Genomic DNA, 25,998 nt, shown 5'->3' with positions numbered 1-25,998 from the left:
TCATCAATATAACATTCATATCAAAACATTTATTTTTCACTAGCAGTTTTAAAACATGCACATATCAAGGAATGTTTCTACAAATTTCTACTAATCTACAAATTACAACACTACAAGTGGTGTGTTTTAACCAAAACATTTTCTGTCCTTCTCAGAAGTGGATGTGGCAGTTGTTGGTGAGCTATTCACTGAAAAGCTGGTTTGAAGTTGGCCATATCACACTGAAGGTAAGATTGAACCTTTTAGAATTTCCGGACAAAAAATTCACCTAAACTACCATCAGATTTGCACAAGGGGGTCATACCACTGAAAATAAATGCTTAAATACAGTTGCCACTTTATGTTAAATATATATTGGATCAATTTCTTTATAAACAAATGACCAGGTATACTTTCCTCACATTTGTTTTTTGTTGCTTATGACAACTTCGTGGGAAAGGCTGGAAGGCTGTATAGGCAGGGCAGTTTATATTTTGAGAAATGGCTATGCCTATCAACATTTCCCTGATGTAATGTTATTTTTTGTTTGTTTTTTATACAGGTTTCTGACAGTGATGAGGCCTGGGCACAAGTGTCTGCTGGGGTGCTGACTGTCATCAGTGAAGATATGCCTCCCTCTCCAAATCATCTCCACCTTGACTCAGTGTCTACTGCCATCATTGTTGAGGGAGATATTGTAATGGACAATTTACAGAATCTGCCTCAAGCCATGTGCCTCTTGTTTGGGTTGGCATATGCTTTGCACTTAAATTACCCTAAAGCCACGAAAAACACGTTCAATTTCATTCAAAGAGTGATGCTTGGCTTGGGAGAGAACAAACTTCCACCTAAGCTGCAAACTCTTAAAAATCTCCTCTTGAGTTAAATGGCTAATCAAGTGTGAGTCTAGGACAGCTCACTTAAGTGGATTCATTTTTTTCTAATGTTGTTTCTAATGTTTAAACTAAATTAAGGCTCTCCTTTCAAATAAACAGCCCTGGGTTTACCAGCAATTTATGTTTATGTCTGTATATGTTAATTTTGTAGTTTTATTTTATTTATTGAATTGCTGGCATGTATGTACACGTCTTGTCATCTTGTAAAACAATGCCAATCCTATTTTAAGCCTTTGTTCTTATTCTAAAAAAAACAAAAACAAATAAAAACACGTATAATTGAACTTTAAAATCTCAGTACCTTGATTTATTGTGTAAATGGGCTTATTTTAAAGTGTACGGAATCTGCTTTTCATTCATGTTTTATGTATGTGTAAAGTACTTAAGTTACACAAGTAATACTTACTTGGTCTTTTTAAGGCAATCGGTTTGCATGGTTTTAATAAGTAATTCAGATTGCTGTTCAAGTAAACACAACTGACAAATTCTAAGTTGCAGAAAATATCACTGTAGTTAGCCCAACTTTGATTAATGAGTTATTTTGAATATACACATAGTACATTTTAATTGAAGTTATTTAGCTGTTTGAAATAGTAATTCTGAGTAGGCTATACTAAATCTGAAGTACATATGAAACATATTATTAAGTAGTATATAGTTTTTTTTTTAAGTTAATTAAACCGAAGTGTAAGTAAACTATACTAAATAAGCATTTGTTAATACAAGATACAGTCCCTATTCCAATTTACTTAGTTTTTTTAAGGCAATCGGTTTGCATGCTTTTTTTAAGTAAGGCTAACTAATTAGATTTTACAGTGTGGAAGAGGCTGTGTAGCAGTGTTTACTAAGCAGTTGCCTGGATTCTGAACCCCCTTGGAAACTTTGCTGTTGACATCATGCAAAACGCGTAGGTGCTTCTTCTGGCAGATTGGACAAGGCTTCCTAAGGTTGCACTGGACTGCTTGGTGAGGTCTCACGTATCTCCAACATCCGTTTGTGGTACGTATCCATTCTGAAATCTGCTCCTTCGTTAAAGACTGCAAAACTGGACATCGGCTCAGAGAATGTTCTGTGGCTTTACAATAAAGGCAGAACATCTTGGATCGGTCATTCCCTTTTTCTATATTGGATACAGTAGGTCTGTTAATGACACTCTCTCCAGCGCCATGCAAGACGGTGGCTGTAGTACGTAATGGCCTCTGAGCTGTTTGTTGTTTCATCCTGAACCTATTCTCTCTCTTTTCCGGATGATAATCATAACTGTGGCACCAAGACTCATATTTCAACCATTCAGACAGATCTGTGAGGGAATAAGTGGAACCGGCATGGTAAAGCATGTGGCGTCGGAAGTCGGCTCTTCTTTCAGGAGGTAATTTGCTAAGAAGGCATGTCACATGTGACCCACATTGCAATTCTACACTTCCGGTTGGTCCTAGAGTCCTGAGCATCCCCACTAGCGACTGTACTTGAAGCGCAAATTTCTCAAAAGCTGGTAATTCACCGCGGTTCACATCTAGGGAGTCCATAATGGCAGCTAGCCTTCTTAATGCAATTTGATGGGGTTGACCATACCTCTCATTAAGGGCTAAAATAGTGTCAGAAAATGGAGTAGGTGAGTGTAAATATGAGTCGGCTATCAAGCAAGCTTCTTCCAATTCCAAATGATCAACCAAGACTTGATACTTAAACAGTTCTGTGCTTTCTGAAGGCAAGAGATTCTCTAACGCCATCTTCAGTCGAGCAAACTCACTAAGGTCTTTACTGCGGAGACAGGGAATTGAAGGCTGGGGGCCTCTGTAGTACTTTTCTGTGTTAGTCTCTGCAGGTACTCTCTGCTGAGTGGTGAGGAAGGGGATGTTAGGTGCGACTGAGGAGATTGTTAGAGGCAGAGTGCCCCTTTTGTCATTTACTGAATGTGGGGGGGCTGGGTTAGAAGATTGAGGGAGCCATGCATAACTCTTGCTAGTAGGTGGTGCTATTCCTTGAGATAAGACTGAATGGTTACTATTAATTGTGCACCCTGTGTGCAATTTCGCTGTAAGATAGGATTCATTATCCATTGAGTTAGAGGGCATAATCTGAGGTGCTTGAAGGCTAGGCTCACTTGGAAGGTCTCTGGTAAACTGGCCCCTCCTGGGAGCTGAGAATCATCTTCAAATGGTATCCAGCAAGGAGGAGCAGGCCACTCTTCATCACTATCAGTCGTCACAGCTTGGATGGTACATTCCTCTGGTAAGTGAGAAAGTGGCGTAAGTGTGTTTGCCCTTTCCATGAGGATATCTAAGTCTTTCTTAACTACTTGAAATCGCGCAAGGTCAGCTTGTATAGCAAGCTGCGTCTGCCTCAGACGTGCGCTCTCTTCTCTGATCTGTTCCAGCTCTGAGACATGGGCTTGAGACAGTTCTCTTAAATGTTCGGGTGCATATCGTCTGTGTGTGGATATGGAGTCTGGGGAAAAGTTCCATTCATCCAATACATCCCCATGAATTTGTCTGGGGGTATGGGTTTGGTTGCTAAATGATGTACCTGTAGTACCTGAAATGAGGTGAATATCTCTTCCTATATCCTGGGTGTGCATCTGTCTACTTGCTTCTCTGTGTCTCACATAATCCACTTCATAGTCTGCTAGATGGACAGGGCGATACTTGGGGCGAACGGACGGGGTTCTTTGTTCTGTACTGCTCTGATACATCTTCAGCCCGAATAAATACCACTATCTGGCTCGAAGGACCATAATGTTGGGAAGGCTGATATTGATTGTAATGTAGGCGAGGTTTATATTAGTGGTATTCACTCTGGGGTGCCGGTCAGAGCACAGGAAAGAGGCTCTTAAATATTCCTCTCTTTACTTGCAATTCAGAGCAGCAATACAGAACATTGCACATTAGCAGATATTTCAGTAGGTAGAGGATTGTCTATGTGTGGTTATTTGGCATTCACGCACACAACACTACATCACAGTGACTGATAAGCACGAACAGGTGTAACTCTTATATAAGTCCTGAGTGCAACAATTGCAGTGTGAATAAGTCCGGTACATCACTCCTTCTCGAGCACATAGCCTTTTGTACAGTAGTGCAAATACAGGGATATGAAGCCTGGATGCTGGTTAAAGTGATTGAGTGCCTGTCTGATTTTTAAGTCACAGTTGGGTTTTGGTGGTAATTGATAAGGTTGCTGAGTAGTGTGTGTGGGGGCAGAAGTTGGAGGGGGGTAGAGCAGGGAGCGAGTTCCGCATTCTCACAGCCTGATGGATGGAGCTATCTCTGCTTTAAACTGAGTTCAATAGCGAAGCAGCGAAGTGCAGCGAAACGAGACGAGTCATTGGATAAATGCTGGGCTTTGTCCCGCCCATCGGACACTCAGCGTCTCTTGGGGTTTATGGGGCAGTGGGGTGGCCTCGACTGGCCCGGATGCTCAGCTTCTGCATGATGATTGGATGATCTGTCTGAGGCTGAATCCCTTTTTGATTGACAGCGAAATGAGCGAATCAGCGATCCTTTGGTGTAAAGATCCGTGGGAGCACAGGCGAACACACTTCACATGGGCCAAGGCCGTTTAAGCAGCCTAGCTCTGCTGGCCATTGAGAGGACACTAGTCAACTCCCTGGAAAAGACGCCTTGTTGATACAACAGGGTCAAAGATAATTTTCTTAAAAAAGGACAGAGGGTAGAATTTACGTATAAATAAACCGACACATTTTTTGTGATGTAGGCCAAAATTGAGCTTCCCCTCCTTGAAAGACCAGCATCCGCCACTGGTGGGACCGCCTGTCAAGCAGAGGGCTTTTCGTAGGAGACGGAAGCTGTATAAGTCCTGAAGGCAGGGGAGAGAGGTACTGCGGCAGGATGCTGTGCCCCGTACCACGCAGAGAAACAGCTAGTCAGGATACTCTCGATGGCCCCGCTGTAGAAGGTGATCATGATGGGGGTGGAAGCTCTTGCTCTTCTTAGCTTGTGGAGAAAGTAGAGCCATTGGTGAGGCTTCTTGGCCAGTGATGCCGTGTTGATGGTCCAGGAGAGGTCCTCTGTGATGTGCACACCCAGGAACTTGGTGCTGCTCACCCTCTCCATAGCAGCCCTGTTGATGGATAGAGGAGCATGTTGTGTGCGTGTTCTCCTGAAGTCCACAACAATCTCCTTGGTCTCCTCTGTGTTCAGAGAGAGATTGTTGTGTTTGCACAAAGAGGCCAGTCGGCTCACATCGCTCCTGTAGTGTGACTCATCATTGTTGCTGATGAGGCCTACCACAGTCGTGTCATCCACAAACTTGATGAAGAGGTTGGAGATGTGTGATGGAGAGCAGTCGTGGGTTAGCAGAGTGAACAGAAGGGGGCTCAGCACACATCCTTGGGGAGCCCCCGTGTTCAGAGTGATGGTGCTGGGCGAGTTACTGCCAACCTGTACTGCCTGTGGTCTTCCAGTCAGGAAGTCAAGCAGCCAGTTGCACAGTGATGTGTTCAGTCCCAATCTGCCAAGTTTCTGAATGAGCTGTTGGGGGATGAATGTGTTGAATGCAGAACTGAAATTGATAAAAAAGCATTCTGACATAGGTGTCTTTCTTGTCCAGATGAGTAAGGGCTGAATGGAGAGCAGTGGAGATAGCATCATCAGTCGAACGATTTGATCGATATGCAAACTGGTAGGGGTCCAAGGAGGGGGGGAGGGAAGACCTGATGTGTTGCATGACTAGCCGCACGAAGCACTTCATGAGGATGGAGGTAAGTGCAAACGGGCGTTAGTCGTTGAAACAGGAGGGTGATGACGTCTTTGGGACAGGGATTATAGTGGTGGCTTTGAAGCATACAGGGACCACAGCCTGACTCAGTGAGGTGTTGAAGATGTCAGAATACACCTCTGCAAGTTCGCCAGCACAGTCCTTCAGCACAGGACCAGGTATGTTGTCAGGCCCAGGAGCTTTCCGAGCGTTGATCCTGCTGGGGGGGGGGGGGGTGGATGTATGTGCCGGGGGGTGGTTTAGTGCTTCAAACCGAGCGAAGAACCCATTCAGGTCGTTCAGCAGAGAGGAGGGGCTGTCACAGGTCTGTGGCGGGAGTTTGTAATCTGTAATGGACTGATTTCCCTGCCACAGGCTCCAAGTGTCTCTGCTGTCGCTAAAGCGTTGGGCTATCTGCTTGGAGTGCTGAAGATAATAAGGATATGACAACAGGTAGGGACTGCACTGTTACAGAGGACAGAACTACTGGAGCACTAGCAGTACCAGCTAGGTATTTAGCCTGAACCGCCCATAAGCATGAACCAATATCTGTAGACTTTTTTCTCCCAGTGTCCACTTTTGCCAGAATATCGACATACAGAACCAGGCAAATGTTTGAACATTAGAAACGTTGATTCTCATTAGTCTTCGGTGGAACAGAGCTATTTACTACATAGAACTGTGTACCAGCCCTATCTCTGCACAACCAAAGTTATGGCCTCAAACGCATTAAAAATTCAAGCAGTTCTACAAATTAACTCTTCATGAGGCCACAGCTGTTAACTGAAAACAGTTCCAGGTGATGACATCATGAAGCTGATTGAGAGAACACCAAGAGTGTGCAAAGCTATCATCAAAGCAAAAGGTTGTTACTTTGAAGAATCTAAAGTATAAAAAAATATTTTGGATATTCAGTTTTAACACTTTTTTGTTTACTGCATAATTCCTTATGTGTTACTTCATAGTTTTAATGTCTTCAGCATTCATTTACAATGTCGAGGCAAGGCACCAAACCCACAACTGGTCCCTGGGTGTGTGTTCACTGCCCCTAGTGCACTAGCGTTTATGTGTTCACTACCCACATATGGGTTAAATGTGGAAGACACACAGTCATTCTATGATGACAAATAATTTCATTTGATTTCATATATCATAACGTGTTCTTTGAGATTCCTGGCTGCTTGTTTTCTGAGAAACAGTTTGCAACACAGCAGAAATGTGTAATTTCACAGTGTAATCTCTCTAATATACAGATTAACTTTCAGCCAGTTCACCCACACTACAGTTGTGCCATTCAGCCTTTAACAGAGGTAAACTTTTTGCAACTCCTGTGTCAAACCATCAGCCCACTGAGCAACAGCCACTGAGTTATTTAGTATATCATGTACAGTTTTACAATTTTATTGACCACAATGGAGCACAAAACATTCTACAAAGCAGTGTGTACTGACTCACAGATTCACCCTTTTGGTTCCAAATTTTTGCCAAAAAACAGCAGACCCCAAAGCTTCCTGTAATTTGTCAAGCAGACCCATCCATCCCATCCATTATCTGTAACCGCTTATCCAATTTATAAGCGGTCGCGGAGGGTCACGGGGGGTCCAGAGCCTACCTGGAATCATCGGGCACAAGGCGGGAATACACCCTGGAGGGGACGCCAGTCCTTCACAGGGCAACACAGACACACACACATTCACTCACTCACACCTACGGACACTTTCGAGTCGCCAATCCACCTGCAACGTGTGTTTTTGGACTGTGGGAGGAAACCGGAGAACACACCAACTCCTCACAGACAGTCACCCGGAGCTGGAATCGAACCCACAACCTCCAGGCCCCTGGAGCTGTGTGACTGCGACACTACCTGCTGCGCCACCGTGCCGCCCCAAGCAGACCCATGTTACAGTCAAATACATCCTTCAAGGATTTCAATGTTCTGCCATATGTTTCATAATATTGTAGTGGATTTAGAAATACATAGTTATTAATTACTTATTAATTAATAATTATGTATTTGATTAATTTTAATATGTTTGATCTCCTGAGTGGGTAACATATAAAGAAAGATATTGGCATAAAACATGTTTCCTGGTGGACTATTCTACAGTCCATTGCACATATAAACAAAACAGTTTTAACCAAATGCAGAGTAATATATGAAATATATAAGGGTTTCTTTGTTTAATATCATGTATAGTTAACTAAGCAGAGAGGACTTCTCCATTCAAGTGGTTTCATAATGAGATTCTCATGTTTTAGATTACTGACTGGGTGATTAATCTTATAAAAAGGTAACAGTTTCTAAGGTAAATACATTTAGTAGTTTGATTCATTTTGGGGGGGAATTTTATGACAGAACGTTGCCCGTAACACAAACTAAAACAACGTATTCAGCTTTATTTAGGTTGGATTACAAGACGGACTCAAGAATGCAAAAAGGCTTGTAAGCTGATACAACCTTGATTAAAAAGGATAAATTATCATACAAAAGAATATATACAGGTATTGTCACAGGCGCAGGAACAGAGGCATTCTTTGAAGTCGCGTGGCGTTGTACCTCAAGGCGTCTGCTTGGGGGTGTTCTCATTCCATGTGAGGGTTCAGTTGTTCTTAAAGCTCTATTCAGGGTCTTGACTTATGAAACATATTTGGTATATATATATATTTACAAAAAGTAAGGAAATTTGTGTTTGGTAGATTATTTTTTGTTGTAACAATGCTTCTTGGCAATAAATCTTATACAAATCTTATACCATTGGAAAGCCTGTTAATCTCTGGTTGCCCATGCCCATGAGCATGTCTGGTATGTGGGTTGCCCATGCCCAGGAACAGTTTGCCAAATCCTCTCTTTATGCGATCACTCAGGTTTGTTGACAGTGGAGCGGAGGGATGCCAGTGTTTCAGGATGCTCCCATGTCTGTGTGTCCTTCTGGTTCTCTCCATTTAGTTAAAGTTGTCATAGTCAGATTTGCCGGAGTCATTAGTCACACTCTGGAAATGTTCACATTTTCTGCCCAAACAGATTAAAACTAATTCCATCCCTTTACCTTTTTCCGAGTAAATGACCGCCCACCTGTCCGGCTGGACACTGATAGATGACTGTTGAGCTCCTCCTCCACGCTTCAGACCAGCTGACCACGCTCCAGCAACCAACAAGTGCCTTGGAGCTGCCCCTACACTAAAGTTCTCACAGACTCTCTCACTGGAAAAAACAAGGTCAGTCATCATTAGAGGCATTCTCAATGCAGAGAGATATCGAGATGAAATTCTGCAAACAGTGGCAATCGCATATCTCCACTGTCTTGGGACCAAACTTTATCCTCCAAGATGAAAGCGCTTACCCCCACAAAATGGGGTTTATCAGACTACCTCCAGAATTTGGGAGTGGAGAGGATGGCATGGCCTGCCAGCAGTCCTGATTTCAACCCCATTGAACACTTGTGGGATCAGCTCAGGCATGTTGTTCGTGCCAGAGTGACCAACACAACCATATTGGCTGACTTGCGACAAATTCTGGTTGAAGAATTGCATGCCATCCCACAGCAGTGTGTGACCAGGTTGGTGACCGACATGAGGAGGAGGTGCCAGGCTGTTGTGGCTGTGTCACGCCCTTGTCCTGTCGTGTCTGTTTTCCCCGCCATGTGGTCACTTAGCACATGGCTCTGTTTGTTATTGTTCGTGTCTCTGCCCTTGTCCCGCCTTTGTTTCTCCTCCTCGTCAGTGTTATTTGTAATCCTGCCCCTTCGTTATCTTTTCCAGGTGTCCTATGTCTGTGTTATGTATTTAAGTTCCCATGTGTCACTTCCTGTTTGTCTGTCATTCATTTACTTTGTCATTGTTTCATTTCCAAGGTCAAGTCGTTTCCAAGTATGTCTGTCTCCGTCGTTTCTCAGTCATCGTGTTGCTTGGTCTAGTCTGTCTGTCTCTGCTATCATTTGTTTCCACTGTCATTGGTTTGCTCTGCATTCATTTCCAAGTTCATGTCATTTCCTATTTCATAGTGTTATCAAGTCTGTCTGTCTCAGCTGTTTCTCTGTCATCGTTTCCTTTGTCATCGTTTCCCACGTCGTTGTTTCGTTTCCCCTGTTCATTTCCCGTTTGATGCTTCCCCACTCTAGTCTATCTCTGCTGTTCTTTGTTTAGTCCACCTATGTTTTGTAGTCCTAGTCTGTCTTTGTTTTGTTATCCTTGTTGTAAATAAAGTTTACTGTGTTATTAGCATGTGTGTGTGTGTCCGCCTCCGTCAGTCCACTCAGTCCTGACAGGCTGTGTATGGTTCTTCTACACGTTATTGAGGCTCATGTTTGTTTAATGAATAAATTGTTAAAATGTCAATATGTCTTGTTTCATCAAACTTCAATCATCCAGTCCACCAAACACCAAACCAGTCAATTACAGAATAAGCTGTTTGGCATTGGCAGAGAAGATTTGGCAAATTTTTCATGGGTGCAACCCACATACTCAGCTCTACTGCTTATCCCCTAAATGCAAGTTACTTACAAATGTGGCACCATTTAAAAAAGCCATTAACAGGCTTTCCAGCTGTAGTGTGTAAAGTGTTTACCTCACTGGCAAGAACTCAAACTGCATTTAGTAGTATGTTACATACAATATAATTAAATAATTAAATTAAAAATATAATTAAAATAAACTAATAACAAACAAACAAATTAAAGCAGAAAAAGCTACTAAATTATAATTTGACAATTATTATATTAATGCACCAGGAATGTAAGGTTTTCTATATTTGTTATGGCATATTATTTTTCTGTATTTTTCTTTAAATGTTTCAGCATTTGCAGACATATTGTTCTTTATATATGCTTCTATTTATATTCAACACACTCGTCCTGTTGCTATTGTTTGATCTAGAGAGAAGATCATACGTTAGCAAGTTTAGTGAGATGTTGATTTGATCATATTCAAGCACATAGCCGGTCATTAATTCATTCAATTTAAGGATTCTATTAACACCATGGAGGCTGTAGTAGCCCAGTCGGTACAGCTCATGTTTAGACACACAGCAGCAAAAAAAGTAACAAAAACAAAATGCCCCTATTAATCCTCTTAGGTGCTCTATGGATTACATATACACTATTTACATTCTGTGATTGTAAGTAGATTAAAAAAGAGAAATTTACTATTTTTTCCTAAAGTTTGTAGACTCTGTAGACTCCCCTAATGAATAAATTCAACTCATTTAATGTGCAAGCACTACTAACACAGGATATAAATTACAGATACAATATTCATGTTAAGTGTTGGCAAGAGATGTATAAAGCCCCCAAGCATTGCAGAAGAGCAATGGAGTGGTAGAATGCCATAGCATATCTTTGCAATGAGCTGCAGTGGTGTTTGTGAGCTAACTAAAAACCCTTCACTAGCACCTGATCTTATAAACAGTCTTGTTGTTGAATGTTGCATAAAGCCTAAGAGTAGAAGATGTTACTGCAGCAATGGAGACCAAACTGCCCGTTTTATCCTAGATATTAGAAGAAACGAAAGTGAACTTATCCTGACCTTTTCTCACTCCCTTGTTTCTGTGGGAATGTTTAGACACTAAGTATAATGTGTTAATGAAGTGTACAGTGTGGGTCATGCATGGCTTAGCCTCAATTTCCAGGCAACAGCCTGGAGAGCCTTGCTCTCCGTAAACCCAATTAATGCTCTCCGTAAACCCAAGTAATTGTTATGTGCAAGCTTCCCGAACTCAGAGTTCTGCCAGAAGTCAAAGTTATATAAGAAGTCAAAGTTCTTCAGGAGAACTTCATGTGGTTTACAGAATTAATGAATATGCATTTAACATGATTAGGAATGATGTTGACCTCTTTTGACAATTGATTAAATGCACACAGATCCTGCAATTAGGTCAATTTATGCGGGAGGTCTGGAAGTCTGGCGTTTTTCACTTTGGACTTTAGTAGCTTTGTGCAATTTGGCAAGGATGAAATAAAAACATTATTTAATGTAAGCATTTTTTAAAGAATGCTGATTCTGTGCCACTAAATGTGACACAAATTAAGTGACTCACCCAAAATGTATGAAAATTATGAAATGTATAAAATGTAAATACTCAAATGCAAACTCAGTTTATAGTGGTTTAGCCTATAGTAAAGAGATATTTTAATGTCCTATCAGTGCTCTGCCCACTGAGGTGTTTGCTTTTACTGTTGAGAGGATGGATATACTTTATAGAATGCTGGAAATTACCTTTTAACCTAAAGAGAAACTATGATAGAATACACTGATTATTCCTGTTAAGGATCTAATATTAGAATAAAATTAAGAGCATTTTCTCACTTGTCACAAATAATTGAGTCCACACCCGGGACTGTTTCTGAGCTCCTTTGCAGGAGAGGCTCATTTTATCTGGGTTGTTTACACACAAAAAAACTCCATCCAAATCTGGACTTTTTGAGAGACATGTTTAAAGGGGGCACAATGGCGCAGCAGGTAGTGTCACAGTCACACAGCTCCAGGACCTGGAGGTTGTGGGTTTAAGTCCCACTCTAGGTGACTGTCTGTGAGGAGTGGTATATTGACAGCGTTGGGTTCATCCGGGTGCTCCGGTTTCCTCCCGCAGTCCAAAAACACACGTTGGTAGGTGGATTGGCGACTCAAAAGTGTCGGTAGGTGTGAGTGTGTAAGTGAATGTGTGAGAGTGTATGTGTCGCCCTGTGAAGGACTGGCGCCCCCTCCAGGGTGTGTTCCTGCCTTGCGCCCAGTCATTCCGGGTAGGCTCCGGACCACCACAAACCTGATCTGGATAAGTGGTTACAGACAATGAATGAATGAATGAATGAATGTTTAAAGGCTTGCTTTTCAACAATTTTAGGCACTTCTACCTATCAACAAACTCATACAACGCAATGCTAAAAAACTGAGAAGGTCAAAGCTAGAACGTGTTGTAAAGTACTCAACATGTCAAACTAAAGACAATGCATCATTTTTGGAGAGCTCAATACACTTGGAAGAGAACACTGCTGACTGTGTTATTTTAACTGAAAGACATTCACATACAGCTAGAATTTACTGAGTGATGTGGGAGAAGAGTGCTCATTTTCCCAGCCAAAGGGAAGACAGAGTTAAGACAGAACTTGCATTTTCCTGAAAATCGGGTAATATTTTATTCTTCGTTAGGAAGGCTTCACTATTAAACTACTATTAAATTTCAGTGTAAAATAAAGGAATTATCAGTCAAATCGCTGTAAAAGTTGGCAATAATATTTATGAACTTTATCATTTATAATTATTGTATGTTTTTTAATAAAATGGCTGAATAGATTTCTCTGACACATCCAGGGTCTACTGTGGATCAGTTTAATGGTGGATTCAAATGTACTGATTTATGAGTAATTTTAAAACATTTCTATTATTCAATTTGTCAAGTAAATTGGACACAATTAGAAAATGTAAATATATTTCTGAAATTCATAATGTCATAAAACTTTTAATTTAGCAGAAACAAATTCTTTGCAGTGTTACAGCATCAGTAGCATATAAAAGAACCAATTTGTGAGAAGGGCATGTATAGGTCAAGTGTGTCACATTCCTCAAACTCTGACAGGCAAACTGTAAAGACGAATGTTTGTCCTTCTATAAATAATAAAAGTAGACAGATCAAATTAACAAAATTCATGTGCAGCCCATGGGAGAGTCCTAGTTTCAGGTCGACATAACCTTAAGAGTCACTTGCCCATTCAATCACTTAGAACAAGCTTTAAATAGGGGCAATGATTCATGAAGGCATATGGGAATGTTGTGCTATCAGAATTCACTAAACGTCTCTCTCTCTCTCTCTCTATCCCTTTTTGTCTACCTAAGTATCTTTCTCACTCTCTCTCACTCTTTTTCTCACTCTCTTTCTATCTCCTCCCTCTTCCCCTCCCCTCTGCCTCTTTTACTGTTACTCTCTCTCTCGCTCTCGAATTTATACACACACGCTCATGAAGGTAATTTACACCTAAGATATATTTAAAAATTAAAATCAATGCTTACCTTTGGATTGGCTGGCTATGGCATCTTTATTTAAAGAGATCTTACCAATGACATCATCATGGCTATTGAAAATAAAATCAAAGACAAAAACAACAGCATTAAATTTAGTAATACTTCTCATAAATACACACTCAGGGAATTATATACAAAAATAATACACTTAGTTAATGCTGTTTTCCTGGATTTTCAAAATGAAAACATGTAAACACATCCTCTACAAACTTAAATATAGCAGGTTACTAAGTTTAGAGCACACATTCTGATTTTGAAATTTGAAAGACCAACACACATAAATGATTGCTGTCACTTTAGGTACGATTGTACAACATGATTGTGTTGAAAGAAGAAATGGCATAGTCCTGTGTGTCTTAAAATAACCTCAGCCAGAAATATAAAGTATATGCTATGATAAAAATACTCTGCATGCAATGCAAATACGCTCACATTTTATAAGGGCTAGAGATGCAAAAATCGCTGCGTAATTTATGGATGGCTACTCGTGTGTATCTTTCGTGACATGACTAGTGATTTAACTACTTCAATGTGCAACCCAAGTGGATACTGAAGATGTGCACGCAGAGCTGGTCAGATCTTAAACAAAACATGATATTCTATAACAGCTGTACATAAATGTATGGCCAAATTTGCTTATATTGGGTATGGGATAAATAGGCAGATCCATGGGACTGATCCATTCACTTTTATTTGTTTGCTACACTTTATGCCAGTGGCATGCCAGCCTGCTTTCAATGTGGATAAGTTTTTTTACTGAGAAAACAATCACTGCCTCAGACAATCCTTACTAATACTGGAAAGTCAACAAACATCGGTCTTGCTGCTACTGCCACAAAATACCTCTGTGCCACTTGTATTAGCATAGAAAGTGAGAGAATTTTTGGCACAGTTTCCAATTGTGGATAAGAAAAGAAACAGACTTACAACAGAGTGAGCAGAAATGCTTGTTTTCTGAGAAAGAACATGCTCCTCAAGTGAGCATTCAGGGCAACCACAGGCCCTGGCTTGAGACTGCACTAAATGTTTCAGTGTTTGCAATGTATTATTACTTTTGTATGTTAGACAAAGTTACTTATTAATTCTCAGGTTTAGCTGCTAGATTTTATTTTTAATCAGTCTTTGCATTAAATATTTACAAACAAGTTTGGTTACTTTTTAAACTTTTGATCAAGTTATTTAAGCTAATTTTTCTCATTTTTCAGCTGCTACATTTTATTCTGAATTACTAAATGTTTGCATGTTTACAATGTTTGATTATCGATTGTATTTGACCAAGTTACTTGTTTATTCTTGATTTCAGCTGCTAGATTTTATTTAGGATTTCTGTTTGCACTAAATATTTAAAATTTTGTTTGTGTGTTTGATAAAGTGAAGCTCAATCCCTTCAGCATTGGAAGTGGGGAAGTGTGTTTTATGGATTGATGGAGATGTAGTCAGTGCCATTTATGATACAGAATTAATCATTCAATATAATTACCTAATATTATAAAAGCCTCATAGCAATGTACTGTGATCTAGTCTAAAGCTTTTCCCGAAGAGAAGAGGCTGCTATTACAGCAAAGAGGAACAAATTGCCTGTTGATACCTCTAATATTAGTTTTGGTCTTATGTAAAAACATTATTTTGTTAAGTTTTCCTCTTGATGTGGAACTGTTCCAACCACCAAGCAAAGAGGAACTATGATGCTTAAGCCTATGCACTGAGGATGGTTAAAAAGTGTAATTATGAATTCCTTAAAGGAGCAATTAGGCATTGTCTCCACTGACCCTGCTTCATATAAAAAGGCTACTATACCATTAGGCGGCACAGTGACATAGTGGTGAGCACATTCGCCTCTCAGCGCTGGCATCTTGGGTTCAAGTCCCATCTGGGTGGAGTTTCCATGTTCTCCCTGTGTCTGCGTGGGTTTCCTCCGGGGTCTCCGGTTTCCTCCCACAGTCCAAAAACATGGAGGGTAGGTGAATTGGCTTCTCTAATACATGTGTGAGTGAATGAGTGTGTATGTGAATGAATGTCTGTTGGTGTGAATGTGTGTGTGCCCAGATATGGATTGCGCTCTGTCCTGGGTGAAATCCTAGTGCCCGATGCAGTCCTCCAGGTGGATGGTCGTTCCTGGTCGAGAGTACGCTGTGCGCGTTTGGCTGCCACTTCTCGCCAGTGAGTGTGTGGATTGAGTGTTCTGAGCAGTGTGGATTGTAAAAGCGTCCTTGGGTGTCTAGAAAGGCGCTATATAAGTGTAAAGATGACATAATACTGCCATAAATGAGGTACATTTAGGGCAGCCACGTACTGGAGCATACATACATTGGTTGAATCAGGAATGACAAAGCAAATTTATCTTGCTATCATTTGAGTTGCAAATAATTTTCATAAAATTTGGTGGTAAAAAATTATCGTCCCTCAAATGCTCACATTATCTGTGTGTGTGTGTGTTTGTGTGTGTGTGCGAGGGAAAATGACTTTTGCAAACAGAGATTCTAACAAGCTGTGAGAGCTCATCTGATGAGCAGAAGGGCTTTTTTGGGAAAGCAACACCAAAGCAAACATGACCACATCCTCCTACTCTCCACCTGCCATTCATCTGTCCATCTCCACACGTCACTCATTCTAACACCACACACTCATTAATACACACTGTTCAGTACATCTGCTGAGCCAAATATTCTGCAAACATTAATTGTACATTATTTGCTTTGATTTACTGAGCAAAAATTCAGTGAGGTTACTAGGGGGAATCATTACATTTCATTACTTTTCTATGTGCATTAACAGTAATCCAGAGCCCTTATCAAGTTGGAATCATTTTACATAAGTAAGCCAATGTAAAATTTGGAGTCTTGTTCAAGGACTCTTGATACTATGTGATATTCCTAATCTTAGCTGGGTACCCTAATCTGCTGTAATGTAGGCAGAATTTAAAGCCTATCAATACCTGACCTCCCTAATGCTCTCATGAATGAGAATGCCATCAAATTCCTCAGAGCAATATTCCAACATCTAGTTAAAAGCCTTCCCAGAAGAAACTGTGTCCATATGGCTTAACGGGTTGAAAATAATTCCTTCACATGCAAAGTAAAACACACGACCCAATAGTAAAGCAATAATTAATATGTCATACCCTATTGTGTCCTCATCCATGACGTAGAATGTGAGGGTGTGGAAACCCATTGGCAAATGCAGTGTGTACTCTTCTCCCCAAAATGGATTGAGGTTCTTCCACACTGTTGCTGTTCTTCAATGGGAAAAGCAGAGTAAATAAGGTCAGTTTGTGTAGATTAGATGGAAACTTGGTTTGTTTGAAATGATAATTGTATCACTTAATCAGAATATAGGCTAACTTGTGAAATATTCATACAATGTAAAAGGCAGCTGTTGTTTTCAAATTGGGTACAATTTACAAGGACAGACAATGTCATGGATGGAAATCCTCACAGAAAGTTATTGCAAGAAATGGTTATGAACATTCTGCGTGATACCAGAGACATTATTTATAATTTTTCTGAGACAAAGAAGATCTCAGAACATACATCATTATAAAATATTTATATGGAAGTATTACTTGCAGTGCCTTATATAGGCAAAATTTTTGCAGAATCCCAACAGTTTTGCTATAATAAACATTACATAAAAACTCTTAACTTATGTAAGTTCACTGGTTGTTTTGGATGGCAAATTAATTGAGTATATTTGTGTTGTAGACATAACAATAACTGGTTCCTATCATCAAAACTAGGGGAAAAAATCTATGTTTCTCATGAAAATACCACTTCAGTTTGTTTATATTTCAGTGACTGAAATGTGCAGAAATTTCTCCAGGTTTGTATGAGTTTTGGAGTTTACATTAAGGTAGAGGTAGATGCAAGATGCAAGCACAGATCAAATGTATTGACTGTGAGGAAGGGTGTGGAATGTGTTTATATGCATGTAAGGAAAGAATGAAGAGCTGTTTGGATATGAAAAACAATTAGAGTGCCCATAACTGGTGATGACAGAGAACAATGAATTGATTGAAATGAAAGGATGCAAGATCATTTCCATTTCAAAAGCATAAAAGTGTTTTCAATATGCATAACACACCACACCAGGTGTGCACATCATGGAACTATTACAACATGTAATCTAAAAGTCTCTCTCTCTCTCTCTCTCTCTCTCTCTCTCTCTCTCTCTCTCTCCCTCTCCCTCTCCCTCTCTCTCTCACTCAGTCACTCTCACACACACACAATGCTTCTAAAACGAGAGGGCTGTCCTGTGCAATAATTTATGCTGCTCACCATGGTAACCTGCTGGTGTCTTAAAGGGCAGTAACGGATCATGTTCTCAGTGGTTGTGGAAGTGTTGTTTGACACCACAGAGGTCACAGAAGGAAGAGATCACACACAGTGTGTGTGTGTGTGTGTGTGTGTGTATGTTCAAGCAGCAGCAAGACTGTACAGTACCATTTTAATATCTATTGGAAATGATTATTAATGACATGTTTCATTTGCCAGTATCTTTCTGAGATGTTTTAAAGATAAGATGATCTAATTAAAAAATAGATTACAAGACAAAATGGGACAACCATGCAAGAAAAATTAATCTCTATTCTTGCTTCAGCCCAAAAGCCTAAAATGTGGAAAATGCAAAAAAACAATTTTTACATTTTATTTAATTGCAGACAGCATAAACCCAAGGCATTTCATGTTTTTTTTTTTTTGTGATGCATTTTAGCCCTGCAACACATTCATTCCAAAAAGTTGTGACAATAAAGCATTTATCACTTAATAGATGTGTTGTGAGAGGACTTCTTCAAGTCCTTCATTAGTGGTCACTGAATGCTGCCCACAGGAACCTGTTGTCTGAATATTTTTTGTCAGTGGACTATTCTCAGTCCAGCAGTGATGGACTAAGAATGGACTGACGGATTAACAAAAGCACTTCTGTGTCTGATTTACTTATAAAACTCAACAGTAACACACTACTACCATGTACGAGTTACTGCAGTTCTGAGAATGATCAACCACCCAAATAATACTTACTTTGTGGTGGTCATCTGAGGGCCCTGACTATTAAAAAACACAGATGGTCTACAGTCTGTAACTAAATACAAAGTATAAATGCAAAGTGCTCCTGTATCATTATTGGAGCTAAGAGAATGCACAATGAATGTAGAAAGGTTGGGACATTTTGTAAAATAAAAGCAAAAATCTTGATTTGTTAATTCTCTTGAAGCTTCATTTGAAGCTATGCAACTGTCACCAAAGAATGACAAAAGAATGTTTGAATTTTAAACTACAAATGCTTTAAAATATATTGGTACACACCTGCTTATAATGCAATGCTGCAAGAAATGTGAAATTAATATTCTATGAACTTTTAATTCTTATTTTGCCCCTGTCCCTTTTTTTTGGTGTGTGCTGCAGGGATCAAATTTAAAATTAATTTTGTGTGGAACCTGGAGAATTATTACAAAACTCAACAGAGACAACGGTAAAGCACAAAATTGGAAGGTCTGTGGCTGTCTTACAAGGACTTTGGTTAGCTTGTGTTCATGTGTTAGAAAGGTATAGCATAGTGGTTAACACTGCTTCCTTGAATGCAAAATATAAGAACTCCTGCTTGGGTAAACACACCATGCTACCCTTAACACCCCAAGAATTGCATTCACCTATTTCTCGTAAGATGTTCTGAACAGTTTGGATAAGCGGTTACAGATAATGAATGAATGCTCTGAACAGTGTCTGCCAATTGTCATAAATGTAAATGGTATGTGTATACCATCATGATGTATACATGGGGGCAGCCTTAGCCTAATGGTTAGAGGACCAGGCTTGGTACCAGAAGGTTGCCGATGGCTGAAGTGCCCTTGAGCAAGGTATTCCTTGGGTGCTGGGATAGCTGCCCACTGCTCTGGGTGTGTGCTCACAGCCCTAGTGCACTAGTGTTTGTGTGTGTGTGTTCACTGGCACAGATGGGATAAATGCAGAAGACACATTTCATTGTAAGTTGTACAATGACAAATAATTGCACTGAACTGAACTGAATCAAACTGATGTGAATGTACAAGTGTACATTTTGGAGGCATATTTGCAAATTGTGCTCAACTTTTGACAAGTATCCAATTTAAAAATTACCTGAGCAGAGCTAATAGATGCTAATTAATGGGGTATGTGGTTAAGCCATACTGCATCTTGCTGTGAGTCATGAGTATACAACCCCTTTTACTCTATCTACACTATAGAGTCAGACACCTGGACAGCAAATGTTTATTCTGAAATTAAACATATTAATTAAGAGCATTTTTTGATGATAACAGTTTATTAGAAAATTTGTTCATTAACATTCAAAAACATATGAAGGGCTCATATCAGTTTGATCTGTTTACAAAATACAAAAAGGTCTTTCATTTTAAATTAAATTGAAAAATTCTTCTTTTAGAATGGTTGCTGATGCCCAAATATTTTTTGGGGACCACTGTACACACTCTTACACATGCACACAGTTGTTTCTTTGAAAGTGGGGATATGAAATGGATTTCTATCCTTTTTTTTATTAATGTTGTACTTAACATGACTTCTACCATCCCAACGATCAACCCTAATTTTACCTAAACCTAAACATGTCTTCACCTCAAAGTTTAATGACTAACATTAAACATTGTGGAGACCAGTTGTGCTCACAAGGAAAAGCCCCTAAAATGTGAATAAGTTCTCCATAAATTCTTATATTGCTGATAAATACACACACACACAGGGGGAACTGAAACTCACCTGGCCACGACCTCGTTGTCAACTTTGACAATGCAGTAGGGATCACTCGTCCCTGAACTTGACCAGAAAACAAACAAAAAGAAAAAACACTACGTTTAGACAAAAGAAAGCCAATGTTCTTTCATTCGAACATTCGCTCATTCATTCATCCGGCTATATTAAGAATATTCCGTATTATATTTTAAATAAGAAAAAATGTTTGGACATTGGGAAGCGTAAATAAATGAAAATATCCTTTACAAAGAACAAACTCCAACATGATATTTCATTGGAATTATGCACGGTTTACATAATGGAAATACAAAGGAAATCATAAAATAATATCATCACGAGCCACGTTCAGTGATTAGTTCTCATATGCTAATTCCAGAACGTTACACGAGCAGGAATTACATCGTAGAGAAGTGTGTTTTAGAGGATGGGTGCTCAAATTGCACACGATTCAATTTTACTCCTTAATGTTATATTTGTTCAACCACCATCAATGAATAACTAATCACGGTGTCCGACTTACACATCTTTTGCGGGAAGGTTCCGTCCTTCAACGATTCGAAAATATAGCGAGGTGTTTCTGGCCATGTTCAAGCCGGTAGAAGGATTTCAAGTTCATTACCCTACTGTCCGACACGTGTCCGTCGATGCAGATCCTGAATATGGCAAGTAGTGCTCGGACACATAGAGTTAAGGAACTCTCAGCTTATCCTGTCCGCGTACATGCACCCTATCCTATTGCATTGTGTTGCCTGTAGGCAACATCACGTTCTCACTACACCTACGACTGATAGTTTTACACTTTGGTCATACAGGGTCAGGATTTCCGTCACCCGTCTACGCTGTAAAATTTTGATGAGAAAGCCCCTCTTTAATTCCACACGAATCAAACAAGTGGTCAGATCCAGATGCGGTGATCACTCTTTAAACGCCCCAAAGATTCGAGCTATGTACACCAGCGTTACTCACTACAACTAGAGGTGATTCCACTCATCACTTCACACATATTTCAATACTCTGACATTGACAGATGGCTCACAATAATATTAATGCCATCAAATATATCTCTGTGGCCCCCTACTGGACAAAAACGGAAACATACATTCACCGGAACATACAATTCAAATAAATCTGCTAAGGAAAAAGGCATAATAAAGGAGCATTACGTCATTTTGCTATTAAACCATATTTATGAAAGCGGGTATTTATTATTCATACATTTACTTTTATGGAATGCTAGTCACGTGTAAGGAATCAAACTGCGTTTTAGTCCCTGAAGGAACCAAATATTCTCATAATGTGGGCCTTGAAGAAAATCACTTAAGAAAATTACACTTAATGCCCTCACCCTTTACCATTTATTTCCCTTTTAACAATTAATTAATTAATTAGTTAGTTAGTTAGATTACATTTGTGTGTATAGAATATTGATACAATAACAATAACATTCATCCTAACCAAAACACAAAGAGCAGTGTGACCTAAAAGCAGAGCTGGACAGACCAAATCTGTAATTTACCAGGTAACAATTCAACAAAAATCTACATATGTCAAAGGTGGTATCGTAAAAGCTAACCCAAAAGAGACAGATTTACATTCTATGAAGGATAGATCTTATTTTCTTATTAGGATATTCTTATAAGGATAGATATTATTACCTGTGAAGTTTTTATTTCATCCAAATATAATTCATTTTCCCATCAAATCAAGTTTTTCCTTTATTTGTATTTCCACCTAATATAAATTTAAATTAGGCTTTGGCAAATATTACATAATTTGATCAGAATGCAATAAGAACATATTGTGTTTGTCCCAAAAATGTAGAAGGAAATGTAGCACTGCCAAAATTCTCTTTATGGACAGGCAATTCACAATGTCTTTTGAAAGACATAGAAAGGCTACAACCAAGGGTTTAGACCAGACCAAAAATGCAAGAGCTGAGGACAACAGGGGGAAGCCAGAGGTTCTTCAGCACAAACTGTGAAGAGGTTGGTGGCTGTGTCAGCCTAAAGCTCAAAACGGAGCACATTGAGAAAATGCAGCAGATCCATAATCCTTGATCTCATTTGAAAAATAAATGTTGCAGTGGCAACAGAAGCACTCTATCTGTTTCTTTTCTGGGTCTGTGGTCTGTGTGCCTCAAGGTCCCTTCAGTAAAATCGCAACCCATTGTGAACAGTAGATAAACCATGATACTTCTCTGACCTGCTCTGGCGCTGTCCTGGCTAAAACACAACTCTGTGAAGTAAAGCAGCCTTGGTTCCCATCCAAACTGATGCAAATGGGAGCTGGTTCACTGGATGGTTCTAAGAGTCCTGTACAGGACCTGTTTAAGAAACAGAATTAATTTTGTCCAAATTGCTATGATACGATGGAACTATTGTACTTGATGGAAGTTGATAAATACACTTTTTCTGTTATCTTCATCTTAAAATCTAATAATAAACATTGATAGCAACTGTGGTATAATTGCAAAATACACTTGATATTCACTTGCTATAAAGTGAATATTTGCCTGCAGACCCAGGGAGTACACACCACACTCACAACAGCCACCCAATGTCGGGCTCAAACCCAGAACCCCAGGATCCTGGAGTTGTGTGACAGCGACACCACCTGTTGCACAACTGTGCTGACCAACTTTAATTATTGATACATATTTTTCAATTACAATACATATAATATTGTTTCAAAATGTAATTATTTAATCCAGTAACAGTTTATTTCCTGGCTTTAATCTGGCAAAGTCCTTAAGGTTTGAGCAACATCTCTTTTTCCTTTATGTTGTACAGGCAGACCCATGTGGTCAGCTTGAATAATTTCCCTGACAGCCCATGCTATAGACTCACTACTTGTGTCTTCCTGACGATGCTGCATGGTCTCCATCTGTTTCTGCAGGCACTGAACGTACTCAGCCTCTGTGAACATGTGATCTAGGCCCATGGCAGCTGTCCAAACCCCATGTCTGTGGTCATATATAGCTCCAGCCCTGGCATTAGCAACTAAGTAAAGCCAACTGTCCCTTGCACTGCTGTCTTGCAGGATTACAGCACCAGGGGATAGGTTTGTGTCCATGAGACTGACAGTCATTGGAGATGGCCAGCTGGGTGGTCAGCAAGTTTAAGTATTCCATCAACCTGTCAGTTTGGGGGTTGAGTGGCATACTTGCATTCAGACCCCCAGCTGCTAACACATCCATGATTACCTGGGATTTAAAGTACCTCTCATGGTCAATGAGCTGTTGTTCTGGAAAATTAAAACAATACCATGCTAGTGGTTGTGCTTTGTTCTTCACTTTGTGAAGAAATCCAAACCATGAACACCCTGAGATTCCTGGATTTACTGACAGGAAATAACCTTATAATGTCCACAGTCACTCACTCAATTGGTACACCAGAGCACAATGACTTTAGTGGGGCCCATGAGAACAATTAGTGGTGGCCGACACCTTGCACCCGTCACTTCCTTTTCCATGGTTCCCATCTCTGCAGAAACTGAGAGGGCTGAAATCTCGGACTAACCTTCACCTCCACAGCTTTTCCTTCTAGGTATTATCATACTGAGGAGTTCACAGGCCAATCTTTTCCAGCATGCTCTGGGTCTTCTCCCTGTTGGACATGCCCAAAATAGCTTACCAGAGAGGTGCTCAGGAGGCATCCAGGCAAATTGCCCAAACCACCTCTACTGGCTCAACTCTGAGTCTCTACCAGATGTCCGAATTCTTCATCCTATCTTTAAGGAAGAGTCCAGACACCCTGCAGAGGACACTCATTTTAGTCACTTGTACCCGCAGTCTTGATCTTTCGGTCATTACCTAAAGCTCATGACCATAGGTTAGGGTTGGGACATAGATTGAATTGTAAATTGAGAGCTTTGCTTTTTGGCTCAGCTCCCAGCAGGACCACTTTCCCCCGTTGAATTTACCTGTATGTTAGTCAAACTCTGCACTTCCAGTGTAAGTCCCACCATGCCAGGTAGTGTTCCTGGCCACAGCAGTGACAGAGTAGAGCCGGTATCCACCAGCAGAATGAATTTAATGCCCATGATGATGCAAGTAAGCCATTTGTGTTAATAGCCTAATCTTTCCAGACACAGGCTCCTCAGTGAGTGGGGTGATGTTATCAGCTTCTTATCTGTGGGTATGAGATATTGAAAGGGGACTTATTATATCCCTTTTTCACAAGATAACACAGTTCCATGGGATTTTAATGAAATGTTTGTGATATGCTTAAATGAAAATATCAAAAGATTAAAAAAACATAGCACTGTTCTTATTCTGTCTAAACAGCCCTGTTCAGAAAGACTGGTTTCAGTACCTATTCCATTAAATGAGATTGAGCCACAGCTCTCATCCAGTGCGAGAACCCAGGAGTGAGAGGCATGTCAGCAGAATGTGAGCAGTTTATAGCCATTTTTTACATGATGATTAATTCTGTTTTTGTTTTTGCTGTATTTAAACAGTCCACTTATTTCTCTGCTCTCATCATGGTTATTTTTACTTAATTTAAGCTAATCTTTGTGCTCCCAGATAAATGTGCTGTAATTGGAGATACTGACATGAGGAGGCAGAACCATTATAAAGTTTTTGCACTTATTGTAATAAGCAGCACATATCAAACAGCTCATTTTATCCTATGGATTCTAGCTTTAGCTTTAGTGTTATTTCACTGTTTGTGTGTTGGCAGGCACCGCGGATCCCCAAATTAATATGCAAATGCACTGAAAAAGTGACATATATACTCATAAATATCCCATTCCTCACATTATTGTGCCAATTCCCACTCCTAATGAACCATTCCACACTCTATTATGATACTCCCACGTTAGTCATTCCTAATACTTTTTATGTTGTTCCCATGAGTTACAAAGTAATTCCTATGCAATATTAAAGGCAATGTCTACTATTGTGGGGAACTGCAGTTCTCCTGGGTTTACATTCAGAAATATTGCATCTTTACAGTGGAAGGTTATGTTTGAGGAGAAAAACAACTGATTGTTTGTATGTGGCTGATGTTTAAATTGTGTGTAAACTTTTATTCACAGTTTGAATTACCACAGAAACCAGTTTGTAACTCAGTTTAGTTTTGTAGCAGTTATTGTCTATATGCAGTTAGCAGTCTCCCGAATTTGTGTGGGTTACTTCCTAAATAATCTGAAATGGCAAAATAAGTCAATATTACCCATCTATGGAGCAGGAATAAAGCAAAATCCACATTGCTTTTCATGGTTTTCAATTTCTTGGGGGCTCTCTTGGGGGCCATTTTCCTGCTGTGCGCAGAGAGATAGGAAGCCTAGCATGTTGGAATACTGATTACAACTGAACAAAATAAAAATGTTACTTTCACACTGTTAAGCAGGACTGGTATGCTGGTATTACAGAGCAATATATTTCAGCTGTTAATATTTTAAGTCTTAAAGTGTAATTACTATTTAAGTAGTCCCGCTCGTAATTAGGTGATTCACATATTTTATTAAGTCATTCCCACACAAGTTTTTTGTACTTATTTTGAGGCAATGTCTTCATCAGGATTACATAGGTAACTGTCCAGGCAGTGTTTGCCAGAGTTAAATAATACAGATACAGAAAGTATGGTCCTCGCTTGGGCTTTGTTACAACTGCAATTAAAGGAAAACTATGTAATAATTTAACCTTAAAA

General features: G+C 39.8%; 1 protein-coding gene across 1 annotated transcript in view; it reads right to left on the bottom strand.

Moving 5' to 3' along the window:
• Positions 1-21,269, bottom strand: part of LOC136666455 (rasGAP-activating-like protein 1) — a 96,077-nt gene extending 74,808 nt beyond the window's left edge. The window contains exons 1-4 of the mRNA XM_066644635.1: positions 20,865-21,269; positions 20,351-20,407; positions 16,723-16,836; positions 13,590-13,651 (exon numbers count right to left, since the gene is read on the bottom strand). Coding sequence (XP_066500732.1) covers positions 13,590-13,651; positions 16,723-16,836; positions 20,351-20,407; positions 20,865-20,929 — 298 coding nt within the window. The 5' untranslated portion in view covers positions 20,930-21,269. The remainder of the gene's footprint in view (positions 1-13,589; positions 13,652-16,722; positions 16,837-20,350; positions 20,408-20,864) is intronic.
• Between the last annotated feature and the right edge of the window lie 4,729 nt (positions 21,270-25,998).

Source organism: Hoplias malabaricus, chromosome 14, assembly GCF_029633855.1.
Source record: "Hoplias malabaricus isolate fHopMal1 chromosome 14, fHopMal1.hap1, whole genome shotgun sequence".
NCBI lineage: Eukaryota > Metazoa > Chordata > Actinopteri > Characiformes > Erythrinidae > Hoplias > Hoplias malabaricus.
This window is presented reverse-complemented; position numbering and strand designations above follow the sequence as displayed.